This window comes from Hyperolius riggenbachi, chromosome 4 (genome assembly GCF_040937935.1).
Source record: "Hyperolius riggenbachi isolate aHypRig1 chromosome 4, aHypRig1.pri, whole genome shotgun sequence".
NCBI lineage: Eukaryota > Metazoa > Chordata > Amphibia > Anura > Hyperoliidae > Hyperolius > Hyperolius riggenbachi.
The window spans coordinates 348,388,595-348,401,279 of record NC_090649.1 but is presented as its reverse complement, the minus strand read 5'-3'; the positions used below and the strand labels follow the sequence as shown (position 1 = coordinate 348,401,279).

Sequence of the window (12,685 nt, the reverse complement as noted above, 5' to 3'; positions counted from 1 at the left end):
ATCCATCTGGCCCATCAGGACTCACTCTCATTTCATCAGTCCATAAAACCTTAGAAAAATCAGTCTTGAGATATTTCTTGGCCCAGTCTTGACGTTTCAGCTTGTGTGTCTTGTTCAGTGGTGGTCGTCTTTCAGCCTTTCCTACCTTGGCCATGTCTCTCAGTATTGCACACCTTGTGCTTTTGGACACTCCAGTGATGTTGCAGCTCTGAAATATGGCCAAACTGGTGGCAAGTGGCATCTTGGCAGCTGCACGCTTGACTTTTCTCAGTTCATGGGCAGTTATTTTGCACCTTGGTTTTTCCACACGCTTCTTGCAACCCTGTTGATTATTTTGAATGAAACGCTTGTTTGTTCGATGATCACGCTTCAGAAGCTTTGCAATTTTAAGAGTGCTGCATCCCTCTGCAAGATATCTCACTATTTTTGACTTCTCTGAGCCTGCCAAGTCCTTCTTTTGACCCATTTTGCCAAAGGAAAGGAAATTGCCTAATAATTATGCACACTTGATATAGGGTGCTGATGTCATTAGACCACACCCCTTCTCATTACAGAGATGCACATCACCTAATATGCTTAATTGGTAGTAGGCTTTCGAGCCTATACAGCTTGGAGTAAGACAACATGCATAAAGAGGATGATGTGGTCAAAATACTCATTTTCCTAATAATTCTGCACTCCCTGTATACACACACACACACACACACACACACACACACACATATATGTATATACACACACACACACACACACACACACACACACACACACACACACACACACACACACACACACACACACACACACACACACACACACACACACACACACACACACACACACATATATATATTACACACACACTGGGATCAAAACCCATATTCAACACATTTCAAAACAATATTTATCGTTTTATGACATACATTTCAAAACAATATTTATAGTTTTATGGAAGTCATAAAACGATAAATATCATTTTTAGTGCAGCACCATTTTTAACTCATAAAATGATGCGGCGCCATTTTTACACTGTAGGCTCTGGCGCCATTTTTAACTGATCCCGATTTATCTGACCTTTTGAAGCCTTTTCCAAAGAATATTCCTTCAGGGAATCCACCAGGGAAAATGTTTGTACCACATCAATTTAGACTCCAAGTTCTCCAGCAGTTTCATGACTCTAAATCTGTGGGTCACCCTGGTTTAAAAAAGACGTCGTTAGAATTATTAGCGAGACATGTTTGGTGACCTTCTTTGAGAATGGATACTGAGGCCTATGTAAAAGATTGTAGAGATGTACAGAGGCGCCAAAAGGATAAAATTCACTAAAATTGTTAAAATCAATTGGGAGGCGGTGGTGGACCCAACACAGACACGATGCTGTTGGTTAAAGCAATACCAAATTTATTCGCATACTCCCAGAAACAACTGGCAACGCGCTTCGCAGGCAAATCCCCGCTTCATCAGGCAATAAACAGGAGTAACAATGAAAAAATGACTGAAGCAAAAGCATAATCAGATAGCTGCGTGTGGCATTGTAGCATTCTGCATATATGTGGTGTCCGACAAAATTCACATGGAATGTGTTGAAAATGCTAACGATAATGTGCATGTGGGGGTATGAATATTATATCAATATAGTGTGGTCCAATAACAAACATCAATTGTTTTATATACATATTAGCCTATGGGGGTGGTATTGATAAGGGGTAATAGCAGAGGGAGGAGAAAGCTGTAATTAAGGAATGGTAGCGAGGAAAGATGTGATTGGAGTAGGTAACCATTATAGACAAGGGATAGTGAGGTAAAATGAGATAAAATTAGCACAAACTGCAGTAAACTAGTCAGCAAGGGAGAAAAAGACATAATCGCATTGGGGAAAAGATTATACACTTACCAGCCAGCGGTCCAGCATACACTTGGCACCTCTGTGCTGGTCTGTTAGTGTTGTCGAGTTATAGTGTGGTTAATTGATAATTGTTCAATTAATGACGTCAGCGGGGTCGGGGGAGTGTGGAAGTAGGTGTGGATAGCTGCCAGGCTGGTAGCCAATGTGGGGACGGTGGGCAGGGATCACCCAGTGATGCTGTGGGGATTGCGACGATAACGTTGCACTCTCTGAATGGGGTTGAGGCGGTGGGTGGTGCGACAAAAAAGTCGCATCCCTCGGAACCAGGGGCGGCGCCAGGGGGGTGCTTGGGGGTGCTCGAGCACCCCCTAGAATTGTCCAAGCACCCCCAAAGCACCCCCTGGAGTGAACTGACTTCAGGCGTCTAAAAGACGCCAAGTCAGTTCACACAGCGGCAGCACGGAGCAGCAGGCAGGGCTACGGTAAGATGGCCGCCCGGAGCCCTGTTCTGCAGACTTCGAGTCTGCAGTGCATGGCTTCGGGCGGCCATTTTCCCGTAGCCCTGCTCTCTGCATGCAGGCAGGAAGTCTCGTCGTGACGTCGGGAAGGAAGAGGATCGTGGGCGTGCCACAATGAGGTCGGGACAGGAGGTCGGGAAAGAAGGTCTTCTGGCTGTAGGTGAGTAAATGGGTTTTTCTTTTCTTTTTCAGGTGATGCTGATTGTGCATATTGGGGCCATATCTGCTACGGATTGTGCATATTGGGGTCATATCTGCTACGGAATGTGCATATTGGGGTCATATCTGCTACGGATTGTGCATATTGGGGTCATATCTGCTACCGATTGTGCATATTGGGACCATATCTGCTACCGATTGTGCATATTGGGACCATATCTGCTACCGATTGTGCATATTGGGACCATATCTGCTACCGATTGTGCATATTGGGACCATATCTGCTACCGATTGTGCATATTGGGACCATATCTGCTACCGATTGTGCATATTGGGACCATATCTGCTACCGATTGTGCATATTGGGACCATATCTGCTACCGATTGTGCATATTGGGACCATATCTGCTACCGATTGTGCATATTGGGACCATATCTGCTACCGATTGTGCATATTGGGACCATATCTGATAACGATTGTGCATATTGGGGTCATATCTGATAACGATTGTGCATATTGGGGTCATATCTGCTACCGATTGTGCATATTGGGGCCATATCTGATAACGATTGTGCATATTGGGGTCATTGGACGTGTTTTTTGTTAAAATCTGCTCACATTACGTGTATTTTCTTGAGAAAACCTGCACAATTATGTGAATTTTCTGGGAAAAGGGTCACCAAAACTTGGGCCCTCTGTCTTTGCGTTGCACTTTTAAAGGGAACCCGAGGTGAGAATAATATTGAGGCTGCCATATTTATCTCCTTTTAAGTAATACCAGCTGCCTGGCTGCCGTGTTGGTCCTCTGCCTCTAATTCTTTCAACCATAGACCCTGAACAAGCATGCAGCAGGTCAGGGGTTTCTGACAATATTGTCAGAACTGACAAGATTAGCTGCATGCTTGTTTCTGGTGTAATTCAGTTCACTACTACAACCAAATAGATCAGCAGGGCTGCCAGGCAACTAAAATTGTTTAAAAGGAAATAAATATGGCAGCCACCATATCACTCTCACCCTGGGTTCACTTTAAATTACAGTTAGCCCCGCCCTCATCCGGTTATGACCACACCCATTTTTTGCCGCGGCGCGCTTTGCGCGCCGCAGGTCGTCGGCTCCCCCGGAAATTGGTCCAGCACCTGCATAGCACCCCCTAAAAAAAATTCCTGGAGCCGCCACTGCTCGGAACAACCGCGCATGTGCAGGGTACCATAGTGACACTCTATTTATGCAAATCACTGGTAGACTATTCAGGCCAGTGCGCGCCGGTGTGTATGTAAACATCTGGTGTCCTATTTGCCATGTTTCTTAGGGGAAAATATAAAACGGTGTTTTTATTCTCTAAGTTAAAAAATTAAGATATAAAAGATAATAGAACGTATGTTAAAACAAATGTAATGTTGCTCTATTGTTTTTATATTAAAAATCATGTAGGATGTTGGTGCAAATTATTGTGGGGTAACACTGACCCCTAGTGATGGATAAATAAAATGCATGTTGGATGTACTACTGGATAAGGTAGTATTAATGTTTCTGTATCTCAAGGCAAACATAAATAATGTAATAGAATCGATGCGCCCAGATGTGAGGGGGCACAGAATAATCTGTTTGAGGTAGAGTGCATAACATGGATAGATTATCTTATACATATATATAAAAAAAAGTTAATATAAATAGAAGTGCACATATATAAATATAAATACAAATAAATATCAAAAAATATAAATACAATTAATAAATATAAATGGGCAGTGGGGGTGAGGGAAAGGGTGCGGGAGTGGGGGAGAGGGGGGTGGGGGCGGAAGAAAAGAGGCGGGGTTTGGAATGTAAAGATTATCCATAATAAATACAAGGTAAAAACATATAAAAAATAATTTACATATACAGTGGCTTGCAAAAGTATTCGGCTCCCTTGAAGTTTTCCACATTTTGTCACATAACTGCCACAAACATGAATCAATTTTATTGGAATTCCACATGAAAGACCAATACAAAGTGGTGTACACGTGAGAAGTGGAACAAAAATCATACATGATTCCAAACATTTTTTTTACAAATAAATAACTGCAAAGTGGGGTGTGCGTAATTACTCAGCCCCTTTTGGTCTGAGTGCAGTCAGTTGCCCATAGACATTGCCTGATGAGTGCTAATGACTAAAATAGAGCGCACCTGTGTGTAATCTAATGTCAGTACAAATACAGCTGCTCTGTGACGGCCTCAGAGGTTGTCTAAGAGAATATTTGGAGCAACAACACCATGAAGTCCAAAGAACACACCAGACAGGTTAGGGATAAAGTTATTGAAAGAAGAAAGCAAAAACCACCAACCCCCCTCAACCAAATCCAAATACCCAAATCAATGATGTACCCCGCTTTATCACTAAATACAGTTCTCAACATTTATCCATTCGCAATATTTTGAGCAAAAGATGGGAAATCTTCCTGCAGGACCCCAATCTCCGACCGTTTACCCTCCAAGCCTGCTGTCACATACAGACGTGCTCCAAATCTTCGCAGTATCCTAGCCCCCAGCAGATTATGACAATCACCCACGAGCATCACCCACAGCCCCACTATCCAGCCACCAGGTTGCATGGCCTGCAACCATAAGAGATGCCTAGCCTGCAGATTCATCAACCACACCACATCTTTTAAACCCCTAGTCACAAATACTGAATACCTTATCAGAGAGACCTTAATTGTGAATCAAGATACATCATTTATGTTATCTCGTGCCCGTGTCAGCTTCAGTATGTGGGTAGAACCACCCAACCAACAAGAAGTAGAATAGGACAACATAAAAGAAATATACTCAAGAATTACCCCCTCCACAGTGTGTCATGTCACTTCACCGCCCATCTCAACAGCAATCCAGAATTCTTTCGTATCACACTTATTGAGTCTATTCCACACAACCGTTCAGATTCTTTTGACCTTTTGAAAAAAACGAGAAATGTATTGGATACAAATACTCAAAACCTGAACTCCGGACGGTCTACAGCTAAGATGGCGCCGTAACAGGACGCCGCGGCCACAGGGCTCCGGTCCTTTCTCTCCTTTCTCCCCTCTCACCTGCTCTTTCTTTCCCTCTGGGGAATGGTGGAGGGGCGGGGGTCACTGCTGCTGCTCGCTGGCAGCCCCATCATCGCAGCTGTTCGCCGGCAGCTCCATCACCGGCCGGCACACAGCCTGGGGGGCCTTGACGAGGAGCCTGCACGGAACACGTGGAGGCGCGGGTCTGAGGCGGGCGGCCAGCTGATCGGGCGCTCAGCTGATCGCGCCCACGTGCTCTTGCTGCGCTGGGTTTCCGGATCTGGCCTCCGCTCTTTCGCCGCTGCAGGGAAGACCGGGGCATGCTCTGCCCGATGCGGACCTGGCCAAGGAGGACCCGGATTTCCTCCGCCCGAGCTGCAGCCTCTCTGGATTTCTCCCCATTGCTGCCCGGTCATCAGCAGTAGAGTCCTGCAGCCACCTCCGGATCTCCATCGCTGCTGACAGCCTTGCATGCAGCAGTGGCCTGGATCCACTCTGCATGCACCTCGGAGCACTCTGGGCTGCCTGGATCCACACCACCACCGCATCAATGGAGGGCCTGATGCTGCCCCATCGCAGCCACAGAGGTGGGGATGCTGCCCCCCTCCCAGTGGAGCTGGCAGTGGCTGCTGCATCTGGTATCCTGCCACCACCAAGGTAAACCTCCTGGCCTGCCCACCACTGCTGCCCCCGGCCCCCACGTCCACCATCACTGAGGCCCAGCCGGGGTGGCCCCCGGCCCCACCATCACTGCGGCCCAGCAAACGTGCCCCCTGGCCCCACATCCAACACCACTGCGGCCCAGCAAAGGTGACCCCTGGCCCCACAGGGCCCCCACTGTGTCTGCACCTCCCATTACCAGCCGTGCGGACTTGTAATCAGGAGCGCTACTCCTCGGGCAACCTGGTCCGAGTGAACTCTGCTGTCCGCCTCCATCATGATGCCCCTCAGCTTTCACAGCCTTCTCTCTACTTTCGTGGACAATCAGTAGCACCTGTCTTGTTGGGAGCGTGTCGCTGTGTAGCGTCCAGTGCCGAAAATGGCAGCGCTCATATCAGCTCTCAGGATGCTCCTCCAGTCCCACTCTTTTTCTGTTCCTGCAAACAGTGTATGTTCTTGCTATGTTTTGTATTTCGTTAACTGTACGTGTATGCTGTAATGCTCTGTTTTGCTTTTTACTGTTGCTTTTTTATTGTTTATATGTATGTACCATGCTTAACTGTATGCGATGCTGCACTCTGCTTAACTGTGCGCACAAGCTGTAATGTTGTCCTATGTATGCTTGTCCCATGTCTATGTATGCTTAACCGTATGCTATCCTGTTTTTCTTTTTCATCGACGACCCTGTATGCGCCAAAACCAATTCCGGGTACAATCCACCGTTGTACTTGGCGATAATAAATTCTGATTCTGATTCTGATTCTAAACAAACTGCTGGAGAAAATCCACTAATCTACCATACCAACAGTCATCTTTTACTCTTTTTAATTGGTCCTCTCTTTTTATGGTTAATATATTATACATGTCAATTATTTTTTATATGTTTTTACCTATTTTTTATCCATATTTATTATGGATAATCTTTACATTCCAACCCCCCCTGCTTTTCTTCCCCCCCTCCCCTCATCCCTGGTTCCCCTCCCCCACTCCCGCACCCTTTCCTCCCCCCACTGCCTATTTATATTTAACAGAGTAACCAAGCAGCTCAGGGTGACCCAAACTACTAGGAATGTATAGGGGGATAAAAGGAACCAAAAAGCCCTCCTACTAAAAAAAAGCAAAGCTTGGTGTAATTGCCTTCTTAAAACAGAAGGAAATTTGCAATCATTAATTTATAAGTGAACAATTGTGGTTACCAACAATGCACTACTGATACTACTGAGCGCGCCCAAGCTGGGCTGCAGCTCTCTCAAGCTGCTCCACTACCACTGAATATGCAAATTATCCCTTTTCACCCTTGTTAAGCCAAGCAAGCATCCAGAACCGCTGGTGTATAGCAAGCCTATAGCTTTAAGCTTTACACAGCCATATCAAACCCACATGTAGACAGCCTGTTTCGGACTTTTGGTCCTCATCAGTACATGGCAGGGATTGATAAGGCTGTATGAAATAGGGCTTGGACCAGTACAACAGAGTAACCAAGCAGCTCAGGGTGACCCAAACTACTAGGAATGTATAGGGGGATATTTACTAATTGTATAAATAATTGAATAAAAACACTGTTTTACATTTTCCCCTAAGAAACATGGCAAATAGGACACTTTGCGCAAAAAAGTGGGATCAGCGCATCACCAGGCCGCCTCTGAATGGCCTCTGCTCAGAGATGCACTGAGCCCCCCCAGAAACTACAAACGCACCTTGAACCCAAACAGAGGCTCTGCATATACACCAAAGGCAAAACTGTTAAGTGGGAGCAGCTGACCAGAAATAAATTAAAACATAGCAAAGAAATGAACAGCGCTACTTAAAAACAGATGAGTGCTTACCTGCAAAAGAGTGCAAGCCCCACTTATGGGATAAAATGCACACTGAGCATACACATGACCTGTCTACCACTTGGAGGATGTTAGTTTCCTATAACAGCTTGCATGCAACTTGTTAAGTACTTGTCCCTCCCACTGTCAAAGAAGTCTTTCCTCCATGGGAGGGGACCTAACACTAACTAAATCCTACCTATGCATATGCATAGCCTGGGCGCGCTACCAAGTAAAATTGCGCAAAAAAGTGGGATCAGCGCATCACCAGGCCGCCTCTGAATGGCCTCTGTTATAGGAAACTAACATCCTCCAAGTGGTAGACAAGTCATGTGTATGCTCAGTGTGTATTTTATCCCATAAGTGGGGCTTGCACTCTTTTGCAGGTAAGCACTCATCTGTTTTTAAGTAGCGCTGTTCATTTCTTTGCTATGTTTTAATTTATTTCTGGTCAGCTGCTCCCACTTAACAGTTTTGCCTTTGGTGTATATGCAGAGCCTCTGTTTGGGTTCAAGGTGCGTTTGTAGTTTCTGGGGGGGCTCAGCGCATCTCTGAGCAGAGGCCATTCAGAGGCGGACTGGTGATGCGCTCATCCCACTTTTTTGCACAATTTTCAATTTTACTTGGTAGCGCGCCCAGGCTATGCATATGCGTAGGTAGGATTTAGTTAGTGTTAGGTCCCCTCCCATGGAGGAAAGACTTCTTCGACAGTGGGAGGTACAAGCAGTTAACAAGTTGCATGCAAGCTGTTATAGGAAACTAACATCCTCCAAGTGGTAGACAGGTCATGTGTATGCTCAGTGTGTATTTTATCCCATAAGTGGGGCTTGCACTCTTTTGCAGGTAAGCACTCATCTGTTTTTAAGTAGCGCTGTTCATTTCTTTGCTAAATAGGACACTTTACATACACACCGGCGCACACTGGCCTGAATAGTCTACCAGTGATTTGCATAAATAGAGCGTCACTATGGTCCCCTGCACATGCGCAGTTGTTCCGAGGGGTACAGATTTTTTGTCGCACCACCCACCGCCTCAACCCCATTCAGAGGGTGCAACGTTATCGTTGCACTCCTCGCTGTATCGCTGGGCGATCCCCGCGCACCATCGCCACATTGGCTACCAGCCTGGCAGCTATCCACGCCTACTTCCACACTCCCCCGGCCCCGCTGACGTCATTAATTGAACAATTATCAATTAACCACACTATAAAACTCGACAACACTAACAGACCAGCACAGAGGTGCCAAGTGTATGTTGGACCGCTGGCTGGCAAGTGTATAATCTTTTCCCCAATGCGATTATGTCTTTTTCTCCCTTGCTAACTAGTTTACTACATTTTGTGCTCATTTTACCTCACTATCCCTTGTCTATAATGGTTACCTACTCCAATCACCTCTCCCCTCGCTATCACTCCTTAATTACAGCTTTCTCCTCCCCACCTGCTATGACCCCTTATCAATACCACCCCCCATAGGCTAATATGTATATAAAATAATTGACCAAATGTTTATTGGACCACACTATATTGATATAATATTCATACCCCCACATGCACATTATTGTTAGTATTTTCAACACATTCCATGTGAATTTTGTCTGACACCACATATATGCAGAATGCTACAATGATTATGCTTTTTCTTCAGTCATTTTTTTCAGTGTGATACTCCTGTTGTTTATTGCCTGATGAAGCGGGGATTTGCCTGCGAAACGCGTTGCCAGTTGTTTCTAGGAGTGTGAAAATAAATTTGGTATTGCTTTATTGCACACATTGCACACACACATTGCACACACACACACACACACACAAACGCACACACACACACACGCACACACACACACACACACACACACACAATACTAAATTACATAATGATGGACTGTGGTGATAGGGAATTCCACTTAAAGATGTGATTATCCTAATTGAATGTCATCTTTGGTTTGTTTTTTTAGAGCAGCCTAAATGGTGATGAAGGCCTTGGGACAGCTTCACTAAGCATCATCTATGGATCCCTTATCATATCTTCAATGTTTGTTCCTCCAGTAGTCATCAAAAAAATTGGTTGCAAATGGACGATCGTAGCTTCCATGTGCTGCTATATTACATACTCTATTGGAAATTTCTATCCTAGCTGGTATGGTATATTCTCTATTTCATGCTACTAAAGAGTTTAAAAAACTTGTGAGTCTTCTGTGCACTTATAAATGTTGTACATATGTGTTGTAAGTAATCCCATTGCAGATACAAAAAAAAAAAGAAAAATAGATAAACTTGAAAAGAATTACAAATGTACCATAATGCCAGCAAACACACTGAGATTTGACTTAGTAGCTCTATTATCTATTTATAGCACATAGGAACAATGGCCCAAACCTCCGATTTTCGGTCCACGAACCGGGTTCGCAAACTTCCGCAAAAAGTTTGGTTCGCGCGAACTGCCGCGAACCGTAATAGACTTCAATGGAGAGGCGAACTTTGAAAACTAGGAAAAATTATGCTGGCCACAAAAGTGATGGAAAAGATGTTTCAAGGGGTCTAACACCTGGAGGGGGGCATGGCGGAGTGGGATACATGCCAAAAGCCCCGGGGAAAAATCTGGATTTGATGCAAAGCAGCGTTTTAAGGGCAGAAATCACATTGAATGCTAAATTGCAGGCCTAAAGTGCTTTAAAGCAGTAGGATCAGCCATACTATGCCAGGGAAAAAAACACATATATAAGTAGATAAATACTTGATCTACTTACATAATACATGTATTATACTGTCCACGTTTTGATTTCAGTGAATGTCATATAGTAAATTACGAGAATTCTGTTCCTGGTGGGGGCCATATCTTTTGCCCACAGTTAAGGCTAACTCGTGATGTCATTTCTGCCCTTTACTTTTTTTCTTGTCTCCTCCAATCGCTGAGTCGCCTCAGCCTTACTTGTAAACACAAGTGAGTAGGGGATTAGGTTTCAGATAAGAAGCTGGCAGGGAAATAAATGGAAGAGGAGGAATAGATTATAGATAAAAAGAACCCCCAGCATGCAATTCTTTGGCACGGCTACTAAAGGTGTTCCTTAAGTATGTGATAACTACAAATCATAAAAGCAGGAAAAGTTTTGAACGTTTTGAATGCAGGATTAGCATCTTTATCACTTAATACACTCAGACCAGTTGCTGTTGAAATTTGATTTTTATGGTGACGATACCACATCTTGCATGTGTATATATCAATCAGGGAGTGTAATTAGAGTACTGCTTCACACTGTCATACCAAACTCACTCTGTAACGCACCACAAACAGCTATTTGCGTAGTGACGGCCGTGCTGGACTGGTGCGCACCATGGCGAGAGTGCAGGTCGTGGCGGTTTCAACCCCTTTTGGTCACCGGGCTGTGGTAGCTCAATGATAGAACAACAGTGACTGTCCAGCTGATAAGATTTGGTCTGTCCACAATGAAGCAACATCCTTATTATGTGCCACCCCCCGAGACACTCATATAGCCGGCTGTCAGGAATATGGCAGCTAGTTATGATGTTGGGATAATACAGGAGTAGGTTTTCATTTTTCTATCTGCTGTGTATTATGTCAAAGGTGTAGATATGCCAGGCTGGCTTCGTGGAATTCCTGTATGTACATGTAAATGAACTCTACCATTGTCTGCTTCTAATTAGGAAACCCTTAATCAGACAGTTGCTTTGAAGCCTATACAGGTGGTCGAACCCTGTTGTCTGAATACTGTCTCAGAGGTGTATTGTGCTTGGGAGCAATTGTCACCTGGACTGGCTGCAGTATGCTTTGACGCAGCTCACACCAGCCTGAGCCAGGAATTTACATATGACAGCCTGATAGAATGTTGAAAAGCCTCACTTCACAATCTTTTGATGTATGGACTCGACCTGTGGAACTGTAGACTTTTACCTGTGGAAATTGATCAAACACTAAAACAGTTAAGCTTTGAAGGTCGCATATCACAGGAAGGATATGACAATCTGAGAGATTGCATTAGTTGTGGACTTGTACCCTCAGGCCCCAAATGGGCCTATAAGAAGCTGCACAGGTCCTTCACAACTGGTAGCTCTCTGGAGATAGCAAAGACGCTAGGGCTGCCCGACTACTGTTCGAAAGCGGCGTTCTCCCGCCAATGACGTTCAAACAACGCTTGTAACGTTTATTTTTCCCTTTTATTTCTGCAAATATCCTTGTGTGTATCATTGTAACTTTTATTTTGTAACATTTTTACTTGTTTTTTGTAAATCTTTTGTATATATTCTTGAACATTAAATCGTTATTTAATAAGTTTGACTTCTGCTGTACTAAACTAACACTCATAGCCCAGAAGAGACTTAAGTGTAACTGTGTATAAGTCCATGCCTGATTGTATGACTGAGCAACCCTACCGTATAAGATTGTAATTGCATTGTGTGTATGGGGCACTTCTGCGCTCGACAGCAGAGTGGGAAGTCTCGGAGTGGCTAACAGTATCGTTCGGAATGACTGTTAGTGGTTTTTCTATACTACAGTGTAAGATTACAATTGTGCGTGTGTGTGTGGGGCGTTTGTCATACGTTGGCCTAAAGCGCGCAGCTGACCCAACGTACGAAAACGCCAGTGCGAGTCGCTCAACAGCAGAGTGAAAGTGTCTAGCAACAGCTAGTGGTGGCAGTGAG

The 12,685-nt window shown here is 44.7% G+C and overlaps 1 protein-coding gene across 4 annotated transcripts in view; it reads left to right on the top strand.

Annotated features, from left to right (window-relative positions):
* LOC137504018 (protein unc-93 homolog A-like) overlaps positions 1 to 12,685 on the top strand; it is a 1,407,338-nt gene that overhangs the window by 201,567 nt on the left and 1,193,086 nt on the right. For all 4 annotated transcript variants that reach the window (XM_068231907.1, XM_068231906.1, XM_068231905.1 and 1 more), the window contains one exon: positions 9,982 to 10,163. In XM_068231907.1, the coding sequence (XP_068088008.1) occupies positions 9,982 to 10,163 (182 nt within the window). The remainder of the gene's footprint in view (positions 1 to 9,981; positions 10,164 to 12,685) is intronic.